Source organism: Bacillus rossius, chromosome 1 (genome assembly GCF_032445375.1).
Source record: "Bacillus rossius redtenbacheri isolate Brsri chromosome 1, Brsri_v3, whole genome shotgun sequence".
Taxonomy (NCBI): Eukaryota; Metazoa; Arthropoda; class Insecta; order Phasmatodea; family Bacillidae; genus Bacillus; species Bacillus rossius.
Window position 1 is genome coordinate 133,763,112 of NC_086330.1, and position 27,427 is coordinate 133,790,538.

The following is a 27,427-nucleotide window of genomic DNA, read 5'->3' on the forward strand; positions in this document are numbered from 1 at the left end:
GACACAGACGTGGGTAGCCCTGATCAGGCACATGAGTGCAACCAACCCGACCTCCGGCACACCCCGAGCAGGTCCCCGGTGCCGCTGGCCACAGTTCCGCACGTCCCCGAGGAGGTGGGGAATCCGTTGGTCTGGTTTCCTGACGAGGAGGGGGAGGAGGTTTGTGAGGAGGAGGACGACGAGCCACTGTGGCCGCTGGACCTCAGCCTGGCGGACGCCATGTTCCGGGTGTCCGTGGACGAGCCCGAGGAGGGGGAGGAGGAGCCGGACAGTAGGGATAGGCGCCCCACCCGCAGACGTCGGGCCCCGGTCAGGACGTGCTGCGCGGACGACAGCGAGCCGGTAGAGTTCGCTCCTGTCCCCGCCGTGGAGGCGAGCTGCCCGACCACCCAACCGGACACGAGGGGACCTACCACACTCTGCACAGTGGAGACCCCTACCAGCACAGTCCCCACCACACGACCACAGAGGGCCCGCCGACCCCCGGCCTACCTGGCGGATTACGAGTGGTCCAGGTCCCCGTCGAGCTACTCCACCCGGGCGCGACCCGTAAGGGGCGATCCAGGGGTGCCAACACTTGTGGCCGGACCCCTATCATTCCCCCCGCCCACGTCATCCATTCCACCACCCTGCCACACCCCGACCACACTGACCCCCCCACCCACTTGTCACCATATTGAGCTAGAAGAGGCGCACGTCGCTGCCCAGTCCCAGGGGGGGAAAGGACACGGGTCAGGGCGTAACCCCTTATCATTCATTGAGTGGGAGAGGTATTCAGGGCAGAATGTTTACATCACAAAACACCACCACTCCGCCGCGTAGTGTAGGGCTCGCAGTGCGGCGAACGTCAGTGAAGTGCTCAGCGTGTGAAGCGAGGCGTTGATGCACATAGCGGTCTCAGAGAAGGGGGGGCATTTGACGCCGACCGCCAATGCTCCTCTGTCGCATAGACCGCTATGCCTCATCAACGTCTCGCAAAAGCGTGTGCACCGAACGCGCCCGTGCGCGCAGCAAAGTGCAGTTCGTGCGACGAGGCGAACGCCATACAACGAGTGCTACACCGGCGCAAGGATCCGGCCGGGTGTGGCATATCCTTCCGCCGCACTACAACAAATTGTTATAATTATGTTTTTCCACAGGATTTTATTAAACATTATTTTTTATTAATTAATAATTAAGTCTTTGCATAATCATGTTTCAATGTGCGATTGGTCCCGAACCTGGCCGGTTCAGTTTCCCGCGAAATTCACACGTTTCCGCGTGAGGGCTGGCGGGGGAGGGGGGTCGCGCGCGGCGACACCGCGAGTGTCCTTCGAGAGCTCAACCAGGCCGGCAGCCTGCGCGCAACGCGGAACCTTCAAACTTTTCATTCACCGACATGTAGTTTTCCATAGTGTAATTTCTTTTCAACCTTTTTGTACAGTTCCGCGGTCGGCCTAAATTTACCATGAGGTACTTAACTTAATTCAATCAGTGCTCAAGATGAGTGTTCCACGTCATACGTAAGTACTGTGGGGAGATTATGTGGTTTCACGTCGGCGCTTCACGCCCAACCTAGCCTACAGGCTATTTAGTTTTGGCCCGCACGGGGCAGCCAGCAGGCGACACGTGCTATCAGACTTAATAACGATTCAGTCCCTGGGTCACACCTAGACACCACGTAGAGTCGCCGGAAACACGGGCCTACGTGCTGCTAGCCCAGTTTATCAAGTGTAATGTATTAGTGGAATAGTTGTTCGCCTAAGTGTAATTCGTCATGTCAGGGCTTATGTATCACCGTCGTACGGCAGTGCGCCACCAAACTTAATCCAGAGCTAGGTATTAGTGTAGTGTATTGTGCTTCAAAATATCGTGTGCCATGTCAGAGTGTCTTTTGTAACTTTCGCATCACGTAAACGAGTCTGCCCCTCACGCGCATAAGAATCGTGAGCCGCCACTGAGGAAGTGAGCTGCGCGTGTGACTAGTCGCGTCGGGCAAACCGTTACGGCCAGAACGGGCAGCACCATGTATTGGGCTGTGCTGTATTAAATTCACGAACTATCTGAAGAAGTTTTGTGTTATTATTCAGGCGTCCCGAGTGGCCTCAACAGCTCGGGGGGCCCTACTGCGTTGACCCCTACCTCTAGCCACAAGGCCGAACCTTCCCTGAGATCACGAACTGAACAAAATCACGTCTAAATACTCAGAGGTAGCGGGGACGGCGTCAACATGAATACAAGAAACACTAATTAACTAATGTTAAATGGTTCACAGTAGGGTTAATAAATATGTAAGCTTTAATTACAGGTACACATAGTGTGCTACACTTATGGTTGGGTACAAGCAAGAGTCTCATTACACTAATTACAATTACACTAACATTTAATGTGGGAAGTCCGGTATTTGAAAGAATACTTTTGAACACTGTGACCGGCATAGTACCCGGGCGGAGGGCCCCATCATCTATTATTTTTACACTTAAAAAGTGTAAATGTAATATATGTATGGGTTACACTGAATTAAATATCATCTCCGGCATGATGCCTGGGCAGAGGGCCCTTGTTGTCCATTTACCACGTAGGTGGTACACTGCCTGCTGCAAAGTCCCAAGTTAAGTGACTCTAGAATATTCAGGTGCATGTTTTATCCATAGGTGGCCTGTGCGGGCTAATCTGGAAAGACCCGTTGCCAAGGGCGAAAGCCCATTTGAAATCACAAATAATAGATACCAAATTTTTTGCTGTGCTAAAGTAACCATTAAGCTTGTTAGCTGCTCCTAGTAGTTACAAACTGCAATAAGTTTATTTATAAAGAAATACTTACATACATCCTCTACTGATTGAAAGAAGTTTCGGGTAAATATTCTGCACCGATTAATTTTTAATGATTCTGTTAAAGTGTATAGACATTTGTACGCACTCTAATGACGTACTAGTTTTAAGAATCGTCAACAATTTTGTTTTTGCCTACGCGCACTCTACAATATTAATCACTTTACACCTTGACGCAAATACCTCACTTCCTATTGTCTATGAATATTTGTTTTTTTAATTATTTGTTCAGTGGAATTGAACTAAAAAAACAAGCAGACGTTTCGTGTAAGGATTAATATTATTTTTAATGGATTTAGTGTTGTTAGTATTAGGAAATCATCTTTTAATGTTATTCTTTAGAACAGAGTCCCTTAAAGGCAATCGATATTTCTGTCCAATTATTCTTTACACTTTAAATCCTTCTCTAGTTAACTGTTAGTCTTGTAAATGTACCCCTTCTCTTGATCATTTCTACTACTTTCCTAGGATAAATTTCCGACTGGTTTCTGGGATATTACAGCTTAAAGGTTACATTACAATACGTGTGAATTAATACGATCGCCATTTTTCTTTTTAATTGCATTGCGGATTCTGATTGTCCATATATAAAAAATGTTAATATTTTAGATTTGGATTTTGTGACGTAAATAAAAATTTTAAGAATTCAATTTTTAAAGAAGCTAAATAATATTCAGATAAATATAAAGAGCCAGGTTTTCACATTTCAGATTCATGTGTGTCACTTGCAATCCCCTTTACCTGCAGTTTTAAAGAAAAATTGGTAGATGTCAGTGCATGTGTGTATACCAGCTTGTATATAATTTAGTTACCTATCTCTGTGCTTTGTAAAGCTGGAATCACAATGCCCCGACGGGTCCGACACGACAGGCCCGACAAACTGTCGTGCAGCATCTCAGCACGACAGATTGAAAAGCGTAGGGTCACAATACCACGACAAAAATAACCCGACGATTTTCAATTTGGCCTTTGTGCCAAGCTAAATACTCAATTAAAATGCATTATAGAAAGCGTTAAAAACAAAGTAGGCTCTTTTATTCATTATTGACAGTTGAAGTGCAAAAAAAAACATTTAGTCGTCTGCGATACGAAGTAAGGTTAATTTGATTTGTAAAACAAAGAGTAGTTTATTATAGGTACAAGGAAACAAGATAAAGATATGTCAGTGAGGGACAGAAAAATACTCCTGATGTTAGCTGTGCGAAGAATTAAAAAGAAACGAAAAATTAAAAGATGGATTCTAAAATAACGACATTAACCATAAACACAATGATATCTGTTTATGTTTATATAAACAGACTAAGGCAAGCTACAAATTTTTCTATTCACCACACGTAAAACGAAATTTCACTTTTCAGCAAAAAGATTTACCAAGTAGGCAAATATTTTTGAAATTTAGTTCTGTGCTGTTTCCTTTCCGTTGCCGTTTTCTTTTCTGTCGGGCCCTGACACGATGAAATTAGAAATAGAATCTATTCCTTGCGGGCCGTCGGGGTGCGTATTTTGTCGGGCTGACGTCACGGCGAGCTTGTATTTCATTGGCTATTGAACTTGTCGGGCCTGTCGTGTCGGGGCCGTCGGGGCATTGTGATTCCAGCATAACAGCTATAGTCTCTGTCATGCTTATATTGCAGTACAGAGTAAATGGGGAACAGTTACCCGACTGACACTACTTGACTTGTTAACACTAAAAATTTTATTTTCTACATCATCCATCGTTAATAATAATAAATATGAATTTTTTTTAATTTTGTAATTTGTTGAGCTTTCTAAGGCCATAAAATAATACAATTTGACAACATTATTATTTCAATGCAAAACACCAATCATTATTTTACAGGAGAAACTTATTAGTAGCAGCTGGTCAGTATTAATAAGATGTTCCATTAAATTATGTGGTATGTTGAAACAGAGTAAAATTTTTGAATGTTAAATTAGGTATCCTATACAAAATATATATTGAAACAAGATATATTTCATTTACATCACCTTAGAAGTAAACATTGTAATTTATCAGATGATGCTCTTGATGAATCACAAAAAGAAAATATATTTCAAAAATTCTTTTATCAAATTTTACTTTACTAAGTAGTACAATGTTTCAGATACATTTCAAATAATTCTCAAGACATTATAAATTTGTGTCTAAACCTTTTGTGCTTTATGGCGTAAATCTGGCCAAAACAAGGACAGCACTAATGGTAGAAATTGTACAGTGGACAGAGAGAGAGTTAATGCCCATTAAAGTGAACACTGCAAACTAAACTAAACATGAGAGCATGAGAAAAAGCTCTTTTAGCCAATTGTGACACTATTTAACAGGTGTGCTGTTAATACTTGCTCAGCTCACATTTTGGGGAGTAGTTGTTCAGAGGTTCAAGCAAAAGAAAAAAAACTCAAAACAGGTATAGAGCTTAACTCTAATGAACGTTTATTTCCTGTCTCCAATTTAAGAAAGTTAAAAACAATAGAAATAACTTGGAAATGCCTAACAAATTAGCTTATAAATTTAGTCATGTTCTAGATAATTGTTATGAGATGATGGTGTAAATGTGAATTGCCATGTTTGTAACACATATAATAGGGAAATAGATGGGTATGTAATGATCACTGAAAGCCGTCTTGACACTACATACGCGTACATAAATAGAATTTAACACATTTTCACACTTTGGCTATCTTGGCTCTGCCTAGGGTTTCTGTATAATTAATTTAGTTAATGAATGTATGAAAGAAAGAGTTCACAGTACGTACAATGTGAATAATAGCTTGCAAATTACAAATAAATTTAAGTTGAAAAAAAAATGTAATTTAATTCAGTAAACCACACAGTTTTTCTGTTTCAAAAAGTCCTTCACAACTACAAAATCTTCCAAAATACAACTGGAACAATATAATACATTTTCAAAGAATTCCTACATTAAAAAGTGTTTACAGATTTTAATGTTGCTTAAATAACCTAACCCTACCTTCCACGACAATCACCTATACGCGCAAACCACACAATCTACGGCAATGAAAAACATAAAAATTACACAAAACACACCTTTTTACACACTTTATATTAGCTTCACCTGTATGTTTGTATGTTTGTAACCGACTCCTTTGGGTGCGATTTTGACCCACTTTAAACGGCCAGATTTCATTCAAACTTTGTAGATTTATCGAGGACCGATGACAATACATTAATTTGATAAGATTATTCCATTATTCAATTTGCAAAGTAAGATTTTCGTCAATTTATATAATTTCAGGCTTTGTTTATATCGCGCCAAAGACAAACTGAAAGAAAAGAGTTTGCACCTGAGCAAAATGGTTTTCTTTACAATGTGTGAACTCTTTTCTTTCAGTTTGTCTTTGGCGCGATATAAACAAAGCCTACTAAATATTGTGACATTTAATTAAATGAAAAGTGAGAGTGGGTTATGATTATTGTGAACAATATACTTTCTTACTTACACGCTTTATATTAGCTTCACCTGTATGTTTGTAACCGACTCCTTTGGGTGCAATTTTGACCCACTTTAAATGGCCAGATTTCATTCAAACTTTGTAGATTTATCGAGGACCGATGACAATACAATAATTTTATTACTTTAACCCGAAAAGTGAAAAAAAAAAAAAAGGGGGGGGGGCAGGCATAGGGACAACAAACCCTACTTTTTTGCTATGGGCAATAACCATGCTTTTTGTATGTCCATGAGTCCGGGGCATGGTGGTAAATTTTTCCGAAGTGACTGCCCCTTCAATTGTGTTTTGTGTGTGCGGGAGGGGGGGGGGGGGGTGTTTGAAACCCCGAAATTTCGAAAATTGATTCTCTTTCGAGCTCTTCTTTCGAGCAATTTGTGGTCTTCAACCCTCCCCCCACCCCCCCAGGGGAAAGGTCATTTGCCCCCGAGTTTTCGAAATTTGGGACAATGAAAGTACTTAATTTTGACGTGCATCCAGGGCCTTTGCGCACCATGAGACCTTTCGGGGGGGGGGGGGGGGGGGGGGGGGAATGGCCCTTGTATGTTAGTATGTAACGGAATTTTTGAACATATTTTTGACCCCCTTCAAAACGTCGGATTAACTCGAAATTTAGCATACTTATCAAGGACTGATGACAATTCAATATTTTAAACAGTTAGACCCGTTATCCTTACTAGGATGATCAGGATTAGCGATTTTTTGTTTTCCTAAACTGGTAGTGTCTTTGCGCCAAGACCAAGAAGGGAAACTACCAGGCGCGCTGATCACCTATTTCTCAGATAAGTTACTGACTTTGAATAAAATGAATTTTTGGAGTGGGAACCTGAGAACCGGCTATCACATCCAAGGGAGGCAGCAGGCGTCCAAATTGCTCATTTCTCGAATAAGTTACAGACTTAGAATAAACATCAATGACTTCCCGTTTTTATTGAAAATCATTGTTATTTTTAGTAGGATATTGAATATATTGTCACGTTCCAGAAATTTCTCGGTGTGGCCGGGTTCAGATTTCTGTCTTTCATGGCGCGAGCTGTGGGCGGGCCGCTGCGCCCGTGCGAGAAGCGGCCTCGTTTCGTCAGCGGCCGGCCGGCCGGCCGGCGTGTCGTTTGCCCTCGCTGCACATTCCTCATGAGTCGCGCGGGCCACCGACCTCGCGAAGCGGCGGTCTGCTGGCGTAACTGGGTCGCAGCGCGGTGCTCGTTCCGCGGGCTCGGGCCCTGATTGCGAAATTTGGGGGCGGCGACCGAGGTTCTCTGGAAACATCGGCGGGCCGGGACTCTCTGGAAACGTCGGCGAGCCGAGGTTCTCTGGAAGGGTCGGCGGGGCCGAGAGGGTTTATAAGCAGCCGCTGGAGGTTGCTCGGGGCTCACTCTGGGGGAGGCTATGCTTCTCGCCAGTGGCAACGAGTCGGTTAGGGTTTTAGGGATGATAGGCTCTTTGAGGCAGAGGCTAAGCCTCAGAACAGAAATACGTTTATGTAAAGTTGGTTGGGGTCGCGGAAATAATGTTTAGTTCCCCTTTTAGTTCATTCAAGTTAACCTACTTAATTGTAAAGCATCTAATAAGACTGATTGTCCTAGATTTTACTTATTTAGTTGAACTGTAAAAGTCAATAATTTAGTATGAGTTTAAGGTCTCATGTAATAAACGTACTTTCTTTAGAATTAAGTTTTAAATTCATTTAAAGTAATTCCATCTCTCCCCAGACCTCCTGTACAGGGGGCGGAACCTATTATTTTAAGATCCCAGGTTGTGAATAGTTTTGATTATAAGTACCCCATTTTTATTGCCAAGCGAGTGTAGGTTTTAAGAGTTACGGATCCCCCCCCCCCCCCCTCCAATATAGACCTCCATGTCTACCGCGATAATATTGTGTATTATAGTTCTTCAACACGCAATATCGAATATATATTTTAAAATTAGCCAATATCTAGTAAACTCACTTTAATAGTAAATTGATGTAATAAAAAAATCCAACTAAAAAATGAAAAATAAATAATAGTTTAAAAAACTAAAAACACGCTTTTATAGAAAATCCAACTAAAAAATAGAAAATCAATTTTAATAAATAAAAATTAATAATAGTGTAAATAAGAAAAAAATTTATTTTATTATTAAAAAAAGCGTGGGGTGCTTTTTAAGATATTGTCAAAATGATAATCTGTCTACTCGTGAATGTCCATAAAATATTTATAACTATTGACACCATGCACCCCACACTTTTTTTTTATAATAAAATACATTTTTTCTTATTTACACTATTATTAATTTATATTTATTAAAATTTATTTTCTATTTTTTTTTGGTTGGATTTTCTATAAAAGTGTGTTTTTAGTTTTTTAAACGATTATTTTTTTCTATCTTTATCAATACTATACCTTGAATTCAACGAAACATTAAAGTTAATATGCAAAATCACAACAGCTCTTCTATTCTAGCAGAAAAATGGACTGGTGTGAAGGTTGTGGACAAGTACAGATGCCATTTTGGGTTCAAAGAAATTAAATTAAGCACAATTGTGTTGGAACTAGAAACTTGGTGACTGTGATTGCTGATTGATTCGATGATTCCACCCCCTGGCATGACTCAGTTCATGAGTAATAATGATAGAGTAGTTAGGAGCCTACTTTAATCTTAGAGGCCTGTAATGTATGCTACTAAAAACCCTGCTATACCTTTACTTTTATTCTGATAAAACCATCCTCTTACATTAGTTAAATGTACAAATAAATTTCAGTGCTAATAAAGTTACTTACAGTGAAAGATGTTTAATCCTTCACTCCATGGCTCGGTACAATCTGTTATCCGGCACCAATAGAGAATATAGATGCTCATGATCAGATTTCTGCAAATGGATTCCAGCTGTCAATCGAGGCAGCTACATCGTATTACTGAGGTTCTGGCGTTTTTAGTTCGCTAAGAGTTTACCGTTGATTTTCGATTCAGTGCAGTGTTTCCTTTTTCTGGGTTCCATTTTGCATATGGTATTCCTTTTAAAACTATATTGGCGTTTAATAATCCGGCATGACAGTAGTACCGAATGTGCCAGATGGAAGATCTTTCACTGTAGTTTTGTATTGTACAATAATCTTTAAAACTGTACAGTTTTCACAAATATAACATTTTGCATAAAGTTTCTGTTAGGTTTTGAATTTGTAATCCATGCATCAATACTGAACCCATTATTAGCGTGCCTGGGAAAATGATTTTGTATGTTAAGATATTTTTGTCTCAGTTTTGCAACTTGTTGATTTAACTGTGTGGTCCCTCAGTTTGTATGGAAGCATCGGTGTTAGCTGCCTCTGGGAAGTTAGTGAAGAAATATTTCTGGGTGGTGTTTTTCCCAACATTCACGACAGGCACCATCTGGGCTGACTGGCAACGCACCAGGAAGTGGAAACTTCAAAAGGCTGCTGCATTGAAAAATAATTGGGAATAATCTAGAAACTGCAAGTGAGTTTTGTTAATTGTAAATTAACACAGTTAATTATTATTCACAGTGAAATAATTCTGATTCACCATGAAACTATGTTGAACCTAAGCTACGTTAATATTTTTTTTTTAAGTTGATTCTGGATATTTTTGTTCATTCCGTGAATAACACTTTAAGTTTTATTAATGTTGCTTGAGTGTTGCTCTAAAACACATTTTCCTTTTTAAATTCTGATAAAATAAAGTACTGATCAAGAACTTAGGGTTTTGATGAACATGTTAATTGCAGGGAAAAACAACATGCCCAAAACCAGTTTTCGTAGCCCAACTCTAGGGAATTATATAAATTAGTGTTACAATCGGGTGTAATTGATATTAACGCCGAGCAACATTAACCCCAACTTAAAAACTGAATATTTTTCCCCACATACATAAACCCTAATTAGTTATACATTTCATCTTTAGTTAATTTATTGTCATTAGTACAATGCTACTCCGTCTCATAAGCTTTAAAATATTTTTAATGTTGCCGACTCATGAAATCAACCCAGCCAAGGATGGGTGCTGATCTGATCTTTGCCATAAACTATAGAAGATGGAAAGAAATCTTTGATTCACTGACAAATTAAAGAAAAATACTTTCATTAGTATGTGCACAACAAATTATTATGTATTAAAAGTGCACTGTACAACATAGTAAAATATGTCATAAAACAATATTTTTAAGTACGTAATGTAAAACAGTCACTATCTATCCACATCTGTCTGTCTTGTTGCTTACCTACTTCTAAATTACACAATGAATTTTTTGTAGTTTCCACCATCATTTAGAGAATTTCTCCCAAAAGGTTTATTTGTGTTATGTATTATACATTCATATTAAATTTAAAGATAGTAGAGAAATCTCAATGTTTTGTAATAAAGTTGTAAAATGACACCTTTAGGGTGCTTACGTGGCTAATGCTGACTTATACATGACCAATACCATACCAATGTACTGAAGAATTGTAGGTCTTAAAAAGGCATACAGAAAAGTCTGTGATAGTATATGTCTATTAAATATGTTACCTTTGGCCATTGACTAAATTAGAACTTAAAACCAATAAAAGTATATTATCTACAAATTAAAACAGACACAGCAGATTTGTTGCTCAAAATAGGTAATGGCCAGAATTAATCTAGACAATGATAACATTTGCATTTTGGCTAAACAATCTTTAGCAATCTTATCATCTACCAACAAGCAAATAGGCAAAGTCAATGACTTGATTCTCTCGAAGATTGATGCACCGATGCAAACTCTGTAATCTCTGTCAACTCTGTGTTCATTATCCAGTAAAATTTCTCAATTCATTGCAACCTTCTGGACTCCCCCAGTACAAACTTGTGTTAAAAGTAGGGTGTCCAATTATTTTATTACAGAATCTTAATTTGCCTAAATTATGCAATGGTACGTGCCTGCTAGTAAAATCTTTAAAAACCTTTTTAATTGAGTGCAAAATTCTGACTGGATGTGGAACTGGAGAAGATATTTAATTCCGGTGATTCTATTAATATCAACGGATCTACAGTTTTAATTTAACGACGTCAATTCCCAGTAGAACTATGTTTTTTGATGACAATAAATGAAGCATTGGGTGAAACATTCAATGTTGCAGGAATAGATTTGAGTGTTGGGTGCTTTTCACATGGATAGCTATATGTAGTCTTTTCGCATATGTCTTCTAAACAAAATCTGTTTGTGTTGTCTCATGAGAAAAAAAGCTGTCAACATTGTTTGGTTATGGGCAGTATGTTATTATGCACATAACTTTTTAACACGCAGGACTGTTACGAGAACTTGATACTTTATAAGTAACAACTTATTGACTTCACATTAGTAGATTGCATCTGTGTAAAGTCTGGGAGAGTCGCTAGTAATACATAAAATTGTACTGCTACACACCCAAAAGTTATCCTCACAAAATAAATTTCAAAATAAACACAGGGAATACAATTTAACATTAATTAATGAACTAATCAGAATCATGGTCTTTTATTCATGAGATGACTTCTAGTAGTATGAGTTAGTTACCTTGAGAATAGTGAAAATGTAGAACCAATCAACAAAACTTCACTTGCTAGTTATAAGTTTAATTTATCCGTTGTTAGTAGTTGTTAATACTGCTGCACTTTAAATTCTTTGACTTTGTTTTCAGCATGGCTAATTTGTTTGGATTCACAAAGCAGTGGTTCTTGGTAGTGATCCCGATGACCGGGTATGGAATCGGCTGGTTCTTGGACCGCAAAGAGACTGAGCGCATGACGATGTTCAGGGACAAGAGCGCTCTGTACGGTCGAGAGTTGCAGCCCGGGGAAGCACCATCATGGCCCTGAACAATTAATTGACTGTGTAAAGCTGTGTATTTATATTGTCCAAATTTAGTCTATTAAACACTGTAAATAAAGTTATTGATTGAATATTTTGTTTTCAGTCCAGTTCTGCATGTCCAAATTTCAAATGGCCAAATATAAGATGAAAAATTAATGTTAATTTCTGTGCCTGGGGAAAGAGCTGAGTAAATATAAATATACTCTGTCACACTATAGCCTATCCTTGGTTGGTAAATAATGCTGCTGATAGAAATTTTAAACATAACAACAACAATTACACAACAAATGTTCATGGTGGCAAGATAACAGCCTGTAATTTTTTAATTTAATTATAAATACACGTATACATATCTACCCTAAAATAAAATTAAACATTTTGACTTTAATAAAAGTTGATTAGTAGGAATACAAGTATAAAAATGTGGCAAGACATGGCAACCTGACACACACACACACACACACACACATATATACGTATTATACATAAATAAAACTGCAGGTGCAATACATCAGATATATGGTTTAGTAGTTTGCATACTTAAACAATTAGTATAACATAGCTACTGAAAGTTTTTCTAGATTAAATTAAAAATAATACTGGATGTTACCAAGAATTTATCATGCAGTTTAATACATTTGTAGAGGTTTTCAAACATGACTGTTCACAGCCAAACAATTTTAACCTTACAATATTGGCTATGTTCATTTATTTGTATGCTTTTATGACCACCTAGTTCATCTGACACGACTAATGATTATCCTATGTATGATAAAAGTGGTAAAATTATAAATTGCCATACTGTGACATGATTTTAGTATGCATACCATAGTAGTATAACCAATCTTAAAATATAATACCAACTACACACATAATTATTCACTTATTGGTTAAATACCACAACCATTGTTAATAATTACATTTGTACTTTAACTCTACGTTAAACTCACAACTAGAAACAAACTTAATAATTGGAAAAGAGTAAATTTAAAACAAACATCCTCAAAATACTATAACATACATAGCTGGTGATTGATGAAACAATCATGCCAGACACAGTAGAAAATTTAATTTAAAAAAAACTCCTGAAAAGAACCTCTGAAACCAGAGCTCATTAGAATACGTAAATGCTAAAAGAAGTCTAAAACCATAATAAATCAGACACACTTTAAATTATTATGTGAGATTGCCGATTCCAGCAGCCTACCTTCCAAATAAATAAACATGGTGTTTTAAATGAAAAATGTGTTGTGCTTGATATTACTTGTCTTCTATTTTTTTATCAGTAATAATATGATTTGTAATAAATTTTCTATCACTAATTTTAGGATGCAGTCAATCAAAATTTTTAGGATATAGTCATTTTGAAAATTTTAGGATAGTCATTAAGAAAATGAATACATATATGATCTAAATAACAATAATGAACTTAAAATAAGTAATAGGGTGCTTCAGGGGCAAATCTATATGATTCGCAAGTGAGGTCGTGGAAATTTATGAGAAAGGAGAGGGGGGTGACAATGTTGCATGTGGGGTTAACCATCACGTCATATTTGGATGTGGTGCCCGTATGCTGTACACTGCCCTACATTCATGCAATAAGAAGAAAACTTTAAAATATACAGAAAGTTTTCCATAAGAGACATAGTTTTGACATCAAACACATTTCACAGTCATGCTTTTGCAAGTGCAGGCAGGCCCCCCTTAATGAGGCCCTGGGCTGCCTGCTGATGGAATGTCTGTATCATGCACTTGATCATGCCAGAAGAGTGGCCAGATATTTTCATACATAGTAACTATATTGCCATTAACAAACCACTGGCACACTTTCCACCATAACCCGACCTCAGAAGCACAAGATTCCATAAAGAAAATATAATTTTGGAATTTTCTAAATTTAGGGCCATTACACCCCCCCCCCCCCCCCTTCTTCTAATCATTTTTCCAGTAAATCTTAACAAAAAATTTAAACTTTTATGCTATCAGTAAAATGAGAATTTAATAAATACATATGCTTTTGCAAAAGTGATTGTTAATAACCATATTTACCCAAAAATAATGTGACTCCACAAACTATTTTATAAAAAGACTATAGATTATAAATAGCAATTCAAGTACTTGAATACAGTATTATTTAAATTACTAAATTAATTCCAGATTTACTAGACCTTTCTGGCACAACTTTCATCAGTAGAGTGATTTTCGTGGTCTCTTTTTGTGGTGATATAGGGTGGTCGTTGTATGGTACCGGGGGAGGGGGGGAGAGAGAGAGAGAGAGAGAAGGGTGTGCCTTCCCAGCAGCCACAGTGAAGAGAAGCAGAAGGAACCCAGCGACCAACGCCTCTCTCCTTGTCCTGCATCTCTCATCTCTCATCTGTCACGCCTGTGCAGAGGTCCAAGAAGCCCCGGACTAAAGTGGCCTAGGTGATCCAGTTTACAGGCAGAGCGTGTAGTTTTTAAACAAAGTGGAGGTTCAGGTGGTAGTTAACAGCAGTCTAAAGTGGCATAAGTGACACATTTAAGAGGCAGAGCCTCTAGTTTTTCTAGTTTTTAAACTAAGCCATTCTCAACAGCAAGATACATATAAGTTTGCAATTATTGTGTTCCCCACTTTTAGTTTCCATAGTTTTAGTAAACTTCATAGCATAATATTCAGATAATTACAGTACAGTAGAACCCTGTTATAATGTTTTTCAAGGGAGCACAATAAAAAAACATAAGCAGGAAAACGTTATAAGCAGGAAATCTCAATTTAGCACTTAACAATGTTCAAATCAAGCTATGTAAACAACTTTAATGTTAAAACCAAAGATAGTATATTTGATACATGAATTTTCTGAAACAAGCCAACAATTTTTCAACTTTGTTCTTGTTCCCTGGTTAAATTTTGTTTGTCTTTAAAGATACACTGCCACATTTTTTGTAAAATTGTCTCACGATTCATGATAACAACATTAAGAGTGAGAACGTCTACTCCATCGCCACCTGAAAATGTTTAATTTTGGGATTCCTACGTATGAATGAAAAAAAAATTATTTGTAAGCAATAGAAAACACTTTTAGTTATGCCCTCGCTCAATGGTTGGCAACTTAAATATCGTAGGACTATGTACGTGCATCTGAATACCCACTGGAATGGTAAGGAAGAGATGAGTTGACTAAGGGTGCCAACTGACATGTAACTATGAACATTGTGTACCTTCAGTATATTGCATAAAATTGTATTTTAACAAACTTCATGTATTGTATGGCAGTGATTGTAAACATAAACATACATAAAGGAAACTTTTTATCGTAAGTGTTGGAATAATTTGGTTTTAAAACATTTTTTCCCCATTTATTGAATGTTAGAAAGCAAACATTATAAACAGGAAATTACACTATTTATGAACGTTATATGCAGGAAATAAATACATTGTCCTTATGGGGGAAATATTGGGACTTAAAAAATATGACATTATAAGCAGAAAAACATTATATGCAGGAACATTATAACAGGGTTCTACTGTATTGACTCCTTTAATATCTTATGCTTGTCAAAGAACATTTTTAAATACACCATAACAGACTACGTAATTCTCAAGGTCAGATGCTTTAGCCTCCTTCATTTGTTTTTTTTAAATATGTAATATCATCATGCTAAAAAATAAAAAATAAAATACTTTTCAAAAACTCTACTGTGCAACAGACTCGCTTATACACACATGCACAGTATGAACAAATAAGAAAGTGATGTATAGGAGGTATGATAGTAAAAAAATATACAAAAGAATACAGAGAAAGTGAGCTCAGAAGAAAAGCAGGACTTTTCCTGAAAAAAGATTGTCTTATTGTAAGAAAATATCAAAGAAGCAAAAACAGTGATACACCAAACAAGCAACAGAAGTGAAGAGAAGGGACGTGAGTATATTACAAGCAACCGCTCATCATGAGATATTAAAATATAAGATAAATAATTTAATAAGACTCTTGCCCAACAAAATACACTTCAAAGTGACTGCAGTACAGGCATGTAGAGTGGAAGAGAATAACAAGGAAGGAACATGAAGTGGTTATAATGAATTCTAAGCTTAAAAATACACTGGATTTCTAATGTTACTACAAATAAATAATAAGGCGTTGGTCTCGCTGTGACAAATTAATTGGGGTCTGATGGCACAATCTCTAATTAACAAATAGCTTTTGTGAAAACAGGTTCTCGCAGCAACCCATTAATTGGGATGTTGCAGTGCCACATCAATAATTGGCATTTCATAATTAATAATAGTTGCCTATCAATTACTTATTCCATTATTCATCCATCACTTGCAGACTCTTGGAAATGTGTGGTGAGTTCCATCTCGCACATGTAGTTCAGAATTTCAGACTTCTGCTATGACAGACGTGAAGAAATAAAATTTTTATTTGGCACAGTAATGATATGTATCCGTCATGCCTGAAGTCTGAACTGTAAACAACGTGTTTCAAAAATGCATTCGCTTGTCAAATACAGTACATGAAATTCAAGTCTCTAACATCTTCCGCACTCTGCTAAATCATTACGAATCTGAGTCTATTCAAATAAGTGTTTCGCTACACTCTCATAGACGTTTCACAATTGTTCAGCAATACTATAAAACTCAAACATACTTTCAATTATTATTGGAAAAATTTATGGAAATCTCAAAATACCCAAGCACTTGACCATCACTGAGGAATACATGTAAGAAACATTATACATATTACAGTTCTGTAACAGCAAAGTAAAAATTGTGTCACAACTTATTCACCACTTCAAAGTGCCAGGTGTTACTATAGTTATAGTATATCCCACAATATCTAGAGAACTTTTCCGGCAGTAATTTCATCTACATTCTTGTTGACAGTTGAATATTACCGTATATACTCGTGTATAGCGCGCCCTTTTTTCCCCTCAAGTAAAGGAAAAAAATAAGGATGCGTGCTATACACGGAAAAAAAAAAGTGAGGAGGTGAGGCTGGGGAGGAGTGGAAGTCGTTAACAGTGGCGCAGCGTGCCATCTCGGCGCCTGGGGCGGGAGACCCATTTTGCCGCCCCCATTCTATAGGTGCTTAATTAAAATTAGTGATTTCGCAGTTTTTCTTTTAAATAAATATTAAAAAATAGTTGGTGCGCAAAATTTTAGATAAAAATGGAACATTATAGTGTGTCTGACACATGTAATGAATGAATCATAGATCAGATCTCAACCCGCTTCACCGGTGACCCGCCCCCGCGGGCTGCCGCCCGGGGCGGGCCGCCCCCTCCGCCCCACCCACGCTACGCCACTGGTCGTTAACTGCCGGGTGACAGGTGACATTTCTGGCCAGCCCCCACACATACGCACAAGCAGCAAGGCCTCACTTTCACACACACACACACACGCACGCACGCACACAACCTGGTCTCTCGCACACACACACACACACACGCTCACAGCACACACACACACACACACACACACACGTGCGCGCGCAACCTCGCACGTCTCTTGTTTATTTTTAGACCTCCCCCTCTACAGAAAGCCAACGCAGCTATTAAAATAAAAGAGAGAGAGAGAGAGAGAGAGAGAGAATGTTGACACCAGTCCCCCCTCCCACTTCCTTCGCTTCGTTGCAGCTGCTACCGGTGAGTCATCTAGTCCTCCGTGTCACATTCCTGCCTGCCTCCCTTCCTCCCGGCCACGTACCAGTTGTGACGATACAGCGCTTCATTATCTTCCGTCTACACAGCAGAGTTTAAGTATTTTCCTGACGCATCACCACACATCAATTTAAATTATCATTTGTTTCATACGTAATTACTTAACAGGTACCACAAAATGTTAGTACAATTTATTTACGGGAAAAAAAAATTTTTTTCTTTGGAATTTGTTGCAAAAATCGTGGTGCGCGCTATACACGAGGGCGCGCTATACACGAGTAAATACGGTATGTCATTTCTAAGAAAAATAGTGGTACTTGGTTTGTTTTGCATAGTTATTTGGAAAACAAAGTTCTTTTCGTCTTTATTTTATTTACTGGAAGTGTATATAATGACAGCTTAATAACGTACATGAAACTGTCAAGAAAAAGTGCGCTTTTTCATGGGACAGACTATACTGCTTAAATCACCAGCCTGCAGCAATGATTAAGATCATTCCAGGCAGTCATGGATATAATAATTCAACCACATATATGTGCTTAATATATAAAGAAATTAAGTTACATTAAAATAAAAAAATATTATTGGCAACATAAAAGTTATTTCATTATTACAATATTGATTATAGTTGTTAATGGAATGTCATATTACTTATACTATTTAAAAAATAATATAATATTGATAACTTAAGCTATGTTAAAATCAAATATTAGCTATAAATATTAATGATTATTTCGGAAGTTAAGGTGTTACGACTTTATAATTATTTTTAAGAAATGTATGCGGACTGTGCAGAAAGTACTTTCTGACCACAAGTACAAGATGCGAACAAGTGCTACTGAAGTGTTCCAACTGGAAGTGTACAAAATACAAAATGTATATTAAAAGTACCAAACTAATTGGAACACAGCCTTAATTTGACAAAGTTACTAATGAACTAGTGTTTTTCATAAAAGGCACTATAAAAATGCAAAAATATCATTACACTGTGGTAAACATTGCATTAGCAAATTATCAAAAACAACTGCATACAGATATTCATTACCATCTTAGGCTTGATACGAATGCTGTTTTGTTTTGTGCTGAGGTTACGAATGTGTTTGGAATTAACGACTGCAACCTTTGGGAATTATCTTGCCGGTTTGTGCAAGTCGACACATTTTCTTTCATCGTGCTGTCCCGTATGCTGTGGAAAACTTGCTTCTTTTTCCCAAGCCAAGCACCATTTTTTGGAGCAGGCCGAAGAGACTCGACGCTGTTCAAGCGACTATTTTCCTCGATGGTGGGCATGTTAACATTCATCATGGACAGTATCCTGTTCTCCACGTTCTCCAACTCTGCACTAGCCGAGCCAGCGTCCCACCTCTTGGCCCTCGCCGCCGGGAGGGTGAAGTGCACCCTCCTCTCCGACGCGGACCGAGCGAACGGCAGGCGTCCAGCCGCATCGTCCGCGCTCGCGTCTCCCGGGTCCGCACTGAAGGACGAGTCCAGGTCCTCTTCCGCAAAGCTGGTCCTCGGCTGGGGGCCCCGGACGCTGCTGGCCAGCGACCGGGCCCCGCGACACTGGTGCAGGTAGACGTCCGCCCTGGCCACCTTCTCCCTGGCCAGGCGGTCCAGCATGGCCGCCCGCTTCTCCCGCTTCTCTGCTTCGCGCTCCCTCTCCACCAGCGCCACCTCTCTCGCCCTCAGTGCAGACTCCCTCTGCTTCAGGCTCTCCATCCTGTTCAGCCACATCTCTCGACAGAGGTGAGTGTTCGCATCTCCCGCACAATCGTCGGTGGGTCGCTCCACCGCCGTTACCACGGGCTCTGGCATGGCAGCACATTTGGCACCAGAGACCCCGCCCCCGGCACTTTTGAAATCCAGCGAAGCAAATTTGTTGGCTGCAACCTGAGACACCACGATGGGATGTTGAAGGATGTCTTCAACGGCAGGTCGTTTCTCCTGGTCGACGTTGAGAAGCAGCGTGATGATGTTTTGTAGGTCTTCACTGTAGTATGTAGGAATTCTTTCGAACCTATTGTAAGAATCATAGTTAAGAAATGACATAGCATTATTTATATAAATATTTTATCTCATTAAAAAATTAATATAATTTGCAAAATATTTGTGTTCAAAAACAATAAATTGTTTTTTGCAAAAAAAAACATAAAAACCATCAAAAGAAATGTTTTGTGACAATAACACTGTCAAATTATTTTATATTTCACAATAGAATCAAAACTCATCAATGGTTGACAGCTAGATTACCATAAAAAATTATCTGTTACAAATAATGACACTGATATTTTATGAAACACAAACAAATATTAATTATGATAAAACAAATATATATTTTGAACCTTCTGAATATTTTAAAACAAAATGCTTTTAACTCACTGTGAATTATTGTATATATAAATAGCAGCAACAGCTTACAGTAACTATTTATTGTTAATATTTATGCCTACTAAATACAGCACTTCCTACTTTACATATATAATGAAGTAAACACTCTTTGACTAGTTTAACTATTACATCAACTGCAGTCACCCACATGAAATACCTGATTATATTATTTCAGTGGTTATATACTGAAGCCTTCAAATCAATACCAGTGTGTGAGAATGTTAAAAAGCTTAAAAATATATTATTTATTACTTAGATAAACCAAAACATAAATGATAGCAAGAAAATGATATTTCAAACTAGTCTGAATCCACATATAACATGCATATAAAGTATAAACAATTAAATATTTATGTACAGCACAATTTTTTTAGCAATACTGAAAATTTAAATAACCTGCCATCCACAATTTTTCGAGCCAGGTTTCTCATGTTGTTTCCGTTGAAGGGCGGGGCGAGGGCACACAGCTCGTAAACCAGACATCCCAGTGCCCACATGTCCGACATCTTGTTGTACTTGCTGCCTCTCATAACTTCCTGCAAGCACCGAACAGCCCTTTCAGGTCCTTCACTGAGGCCAGTTCTTAGTTCTTGGACACAGTCAAGAAACCAGCAAACCCCAAAAACAGATCTAAATGTTATAAAGGTAATTTCTACACTTTATAGAAATCAGTTTATTTATTTTATTCACGCTTAACATTTTTATCAGTTTAAATTATGGTTCGCTTATTCTATGCAATTGTGTGTGATTTGAAAAGTATTTTGCTTTGTCTATGATTATGATTTTATCTTTGGTCATAAACCTTAAATTTTATTTTAATTCATTTTCTCTGTATTTGTAAAGAATAGGAGTTTTTATTACTTAATTTCTGGACAAACAGTTCATGTTTTGTCAAAATTTAGAGAATCGCGTTGTTATTAACAAGATAGAGAAAAAGGTTCTTTTGGAATGTTCGTCAGTAAGCACGTTTTTAAGTTAGATTCTCCAAATATCTACTACAAGAAATATGACGATATTAAATAATTCAAGCTGGATTGCTGAAAATTGGAGAAGATTTATAGATATTTGCAAGGAATTAAGTGGATTTATATCAAATTATTTACGATGAATTACCAGATATTATCAACGAGACCTGAACCATTAGCTGCGGATATCGACGTGTATAAAAGAACTTACCAGGAATATATAATTTTGAGGATAATCTCAAATTGACCTGCTAAAGAATAATCGACAAATTCAATGAAGATTTGATTCCCGAGTCTACTTCTGTCCTGCCCAACCACGACTGACTGAAGGAAGGTTGAAGAACGTTTCAACGCGACGATGGAGTATCCAGAGAAGGACGATCCGTGAGCCAGTCCGACGACCAGCCCCAGGAGACCGTTCGAGAGTAGTGCCCGAAGGACTGCTTCTACCAGTACGAGATTGATGGAGGTCGCTGTCCGTTGATCGCGCTGTGCAGTGGTCACCGAGGATTGCCTATTTTCCCTGGTGTGGTTTGCTGAAACCGAGGTTGGTTTGTCCCAGTCCCGTCCCGTCGCTGTATAAACTTTCGTCGTTACGTTCGAGATTTCTATCCACGCTAATCAACAATTATTCATTCAAAGAGACTTAAAGAATTGAAAGTTTAACTAAAAATTGTAACTCCTATTCTGCATATATATTAACGTGGCTAATTTAATTTATCGTATATTATACTGGGATCCCAGTATTACATAGTTTTAGACGTAGTACATGATTGGAATTCATTTTGGAATTAGTAACTATTTAGTAAGATGTTTATTCTGGTGTAGTATGTTTTCACTGAAACCCAGAGGTTTGCTCACCGACTGATTACTAAACGGCACACAATCTTATATAATTTATTTTAGCTTGTTGTAACTTTCAACATGAACTAAACTTAAAAGGAGAGATAATTTTAATTTATTTTAATCTGAAGTAACTGATTTACATCTTTGCCTAAATATTAATTTTAGAAACTTGATTTCGACTTTGCATTTGAATTGATGAGTAACTAAAATCCCTGAAAGAATTCCAATTATCTTAGATTAGCAAATCATTTTACTTATATTATAGTGTGACTTATTAATTCTGTGAATCAAATATGTTGTATGATTGTTATGTCAACGATACAACAACACTTTGGTAATACACTACCATATGTTACAGAGATCACGTACTTTTATTTACCACAGATAAAATAGTTACACTAAGAAATATTTTAAGTTTGGATTCTAGTAAGGTTAATTTACACTATTCAATTCATTCATTCTGGCAGGACACCACAGATGTTAGGAAATATACAATAAATAATTAATAATTTCCGTTTGACACATTAGTGGGTTCCGTCCAATGCCCACAACCCAAAATCAGTATATTCACCTACAAACATGGAGGTATTAAGTATAATGGAGTGGGTGTCTGTTCTGAAGTTCAAGTCAACTGGTTAACAAATTGTAGCTGTATAAAAGCTTACATGCTATAAATTTGTTTAATAGCTTGAAAAGAACTTGCTAGGATGAATTGTCAAGATGCCATTGTGTAACGAACATTGCTAAACAAACATAATACAAACAAATCTGCAAGAAATAAGCATTAAACCTCATTATAACCAAAAATTGTTTTGCTCTGCAGATAGGAATGGAGTGTGAGGAGTAATTCTCATTTTGGCTTCAAGTATTAACCAGTCATTGGTCGCATTGTAAAATGTTACACCAGTGGTCGCACATGAGCATTTTGCTCACAGACTTAATTTTACGATTAGAATCGTGCTTAACCAATTTTAAAAGGCCAAATATTTTACTTATTGCAAATGAAACAACTCTGCTTGTTTAAATAATATTTATTATTATTATTATTATTATTATTATTATTATTATTATTATCATCATCACATAATTTTTAATTTTTTTTTTTACATAAATCATCACAATAAACGTTTTGGCTGTATACTGAGTTTCTTTTGTCTGGCCTACGAATACATCAACAATAAATGCAGTGGTGTTGGAAGCAACAGAAAATCACACATTATTCACAACTTTATTTTTTTCTAGCACAAAAATTATTAAATTTACTTTGTCTTTTGAGGGCACACTAATTTATGTTATACGTTTGAGACTATAACTTATAGAACACACATTATCCAATAGAGAATTTCTAAATCAAAATTAACTGCTTTCATGGAAATTTACATTTTATACACCTAACTCTATTAGGATTCAGCATTTGTTTTGCTTATCTTACTTTACAATATAAGTTACATCCATTTGGTTCGTACAATCGAAAACCTCAAAATATAAAATACACACTAACTGCACCATATCTTTCAAGTTCCATGATAAACTGACATGTCCAAATATTAACTAAAAATGCTCGCATGATTTCATACATGTTCCTAAACACTATCTCGGCACAAAATATTTATGGATATTCAGAACATTTGAATATTGTATGTTCATTGCAACTAGACTTATTGCAGGTGGCACACCACGATTAAGATGTTCTCCTATTTTTCTTTCAGGGACAGACAGAACAAAATTCTGGGACTGATTTTCGTTTTGATTCTGTTTGTGCTTCCACATGATTGCTCTGTATCGCTAAACAAAATTTCTTCTTCGGTTTCACAATCACTTTCAACATTATCTTGGTCAAAATTTTGATCATTTGCGGCTGCTTGGTTTTCAGGTGGTAAACTCTCCGGCAACCATGGTGGAACTTATGTAAATACAAAGCACAGAAAATATATATATAAATATATAAATAAATAAATAAATAAATATATATATATATATATATATATATATATATATATTACATTACTGAAAATTTTAGTCAAAAATAAAATAGAAACATAAAACTATGGAAAGACTACAATTAAATATCTTCCACTGGAATTCCTAAGTGCATTCCCAAAATTATAAAATCTTGTCTCACTTCTATCCAAATTCAGCTTTTCAGTTTCCGTATTCAAAAGTAATTTATTTTGATACGAAAATCAACATTTTTGTGACAAAATGTTAATGTTTACTATAATTTATGTTAATTGATGTTTTATGTAATATATATATATTTTTTTGTATTTTTATAACATAACTTACCTGTTCTGGAACATTCAGCGATTTGTTGAAGAACCAAAGCCACAATTTTCTTCCCCCGATTCATTTCAATAAGTAAAACCACGAATAATCATTAGATTTATTTTAAACAAAATAAGTCTCACGAGAATATATTCCACGACTAAACACAGCACTTTTCAAACTGAACAGTCGTCACAAGTGTAGCAACGCGACTGGTCGCACTGTGAGCAAACTGCTCATGCGGCATGAATGCCAGTAAGCGATATCTTATCTCAAGGCCAAGTATTAGTTACATCCTGTCAGCCACCTAGTGACTTAATAAGTAAGGTTTAAAACTCAGCTAGAAAAAAAGACACCTCCACGCAGCAATAAAAACAATAACAGTAAAACAATATTTCTGAGGGTGAGCAAAATGCTCATAGCGCGACCAATGACGAGTTAACATGGCAAAAGATTGTACACATCAACCACCTTACTTCTTACCTCCATGGCTACAACATGCTTCTAGAGTCTAGACTAGGTTTTCTTCTTAACTTTTGAGTTGAAGCCACGTCTGTGAAAATGATGGTGTGTCCAACGTGTCAACAGACACCATCCAAGAAACTAGCCAACAGTCACTGCTGCACATATCACATACTCAAAGCCACCTGCAGGGGCCAACCACACCTCACTAATCTTTATATATATATTTCTTGTGTGCGTGTGTATGTCACTGAACTCCTCCTAGACGGCTGGACCGATTTTGATGAAATTTTGTGTGTGAGTTCACGGGGATTCGAGGATGGTTTAGATTCACAATTGGATATTTTATCTCGATTCTGAGTTAAGAAAAAAACTAAAAAAAAAAACACGCTTTAAAAGCAAAAAAACTAAGCATTGTTGATAATTAGCCTCCATGGCAACGGGCTTTTGCATTGTTGTTGCCTTCTGCGTAACCATGGGAAAGGTTTTTGGTAACGGCAGTGGCGTGCCCAAGAGGAGGGGTATGTATAATGAGAAGATACAAAATGTCCAGCGTAGAAATACTTACCGCCATATCCATATCTTACAAAAAGTACATTTGGGCAGGACAATGTCTGTCGGGTCCGCTAGAAAGATATATAGATATATATGTAGAAAGATATATAGAGAGATAGAGATATAAATAGAAAGAGAGAGAGATATAGAGAATTAGAGAGATAAAGAGAGATGCTTAGTATACGTTTAAAAAATTACATTATTAATAAATTAAAAAATTGATTGAGGCATTGAAACGCATGCCGAGCATTATCTAGTATACACATAAATATACTGTGTCAGAGCACAAGGCTGCCTGCCCACGTGCCCCCCAATCCAAGTGATTCTACAAGAATACGGGGTGCTTCCGAAATAGTATGCACACAGTGAATTAGAAACCTGTGTTTGTGGTCTCACAACAAGCTAAAGCACCGGATGGGTGTACAATGGATCAGCAGAGACAAGCGGTCAGCCAAACACCCTCGAGGAAGGCTGCTAGGAGTCGTGCTGCAACGTCGGGCACCACATTTCCACAGACATCGCTACCTCGATCCAGGAGCCAAGAGGTAGTCGCGGAGACTCACTGGGCTCATGTAGGAAGGTGTCCCCACGAGGGTGTGGGCAGTGCCGTAAGTGTGCTCCAGCACGCGCGCCAGGCCAAAGTCCCCCAGCTTGATGTTGTAGCAGCAGTCGAGGAAGACGTTGGCGGGCTTGATGTCGCGGTGCAGGATGGTGGCCGCCACGTGCCAGTGGCAGGCCTGCAGGGCCCGCGCCGTCTGATACAGCACGTGCCACACGAATGCTTCCATCACCAGGCCACCGCAGCTGCACACACGTAATGGTTCTTTTAGAACTCATTATATCCGGCCTACATGGCTAAAAAAAACAGGAACAGTCTGGAAGCATACTAAGGACCTGGCTTTGTCATAAAACATAGTGTTGAGAAAATCCAACTTGATTAACAACTTATAACAACTATGACATTTCACATATATTTGTCTGAAGAAAACTTTTTTATTTTATTTTTTTATTATTATTATTATAAAAAAGGGAGAACAGAAGACAAATGCAGGATACAGAATATAAAGTTGATAGACTAATGACTTCAGACATTTTAAGTTGTCGGTCTAACCAGGTCCTTACATATGAAAATATCATGTTCTTAAAAGGATTATAACTATGGATGGGCCAGTCAAATCCTCAAATCACATCAAATCCTTAGTATTTAAAGGATTCAATATACAAGGAAAAAAAATTCAAATAAAAATAATAGAGGAAACAAAGTAAATTTAAAAAATTCAACAATGATAATTTTGAAGATTACTAGGTCAATTTTTCTTCATACCTATCCTGTTACCATTCCCCAAGATATTATACCCTAACATATAATTACACAAATAAAATGACAATATGAAGTGATTCAGGAAATTTAGTTATTGCATAAAACATTCTAAGGGTTAACTGTTTCAACACCATGGTTAATACTTTTAATTTTTTAAACATTATTTTATTTTGGATCCGTAAGACCTAGATTTTGATTCACGGGGTGTATTAAAATTACTCTTACTATCATCCATTAATGTAAAACAGAATATTTTTTTGAGTTATACATTGAAACTCCATTACGATAATTCTGAAATTCTAAAAATACATATCCTCTTATAAACTTGAGAAAATTCTTATCGTTTTACTGTATCAGACAACAGTGAACCTCGTAGTTCAGGGTCATTAAATAATTTCCAAACAATACTGTCATATGGGAAAAAGCACTATCAAGCAGCAAATAATGGCAGACCATCTAGTTTCAAGAACCCATGCACCTTTTGCAGCGTTTGATGACAGTGGAGATATCTCCACCCTCACAGTATTCCATGACAATATACAGGGTGGTGGTTGGCTTGTCAATGATACGGTCATAGTAGCGCACTATGTTTGGATGCCGCAGCTGGCTCAGGAGATTCACCTCCGACACCAACAACTACATGAAACAGAAAATACACAAAGCATTTAGATACTAACTATATTGAACTTCACATTAAGTACACTAAATTTTGACAGTTCTTTCCAAGTGAAGAGTCCAATTTATATTCTCCCTCCATGGCCGTCCTTCTGAAGTCCGCAAACTTAGATCTGCGTGCCTTTCAATTCTAACGAGCCTCAGCAAACCAGATTTTAATGCGTTCCAGCTAATTTAAACTCTTCTGATTTCCTACTATACTTTTTTTTGTCAACAAAATGTTTA

At 37.5% G+C, this 27,427-nt stretch overlaps 1 protein-coding gene and 1 long non-coding RNA gene across 7 annotated transcripts in view; one reads left to right on the top strand and one right to left on the bottom strand.

Moving 5' to 3' along the window:
- The first annotated feature begins 2,993 nt into the window (after positions 1-2,993).
- LOC134546171 (uncharacterized) lies at positions 2,994-12,174 on the top strand. Its single transcript, XR_010079088.1, has 3 exons — positions 2,994-3,078; positions 9,555-9,735; positions 11,913-12,174. It is a non-coding gene; the product is annotated as an uncharacterized LOC134546171 (long non-coding RNA).
- Positions 12,094-27,427, bottom strand: part of LOC134546170 (serine/threonine-protein kinase Nek2-like) — a 29,392-nt gene continuing 14,058 nt past the window's right edge. For all 6 annotated transcript variants that reach the window (XM_063388749.1, XM_063388748.1, XM_063388752.1 and 3 more), the window contains 4 exons: positions 27,006-27,163; positions 25,770-26,010; positions 20,510-20,649; positions 12,094-19,742 (listed from right to left, as the gene is read on the bottom strand). In XM_063388749.1, the coding sequence (XP_063244819.1) occupies positions 18,767-19,742; positions 20,510-20,649; positions 25,770-26,010; positions 27,006-27,163 (1,515 nt within the window). In that variant the 3' untranslated portion in view covers positions 12,094-18,766. The remainder of the gene's footprint in view (positions 19,743-20,509; positions 20,650-25,769; positions 26,011-27,005; positions 27,164-27,427) is intronic.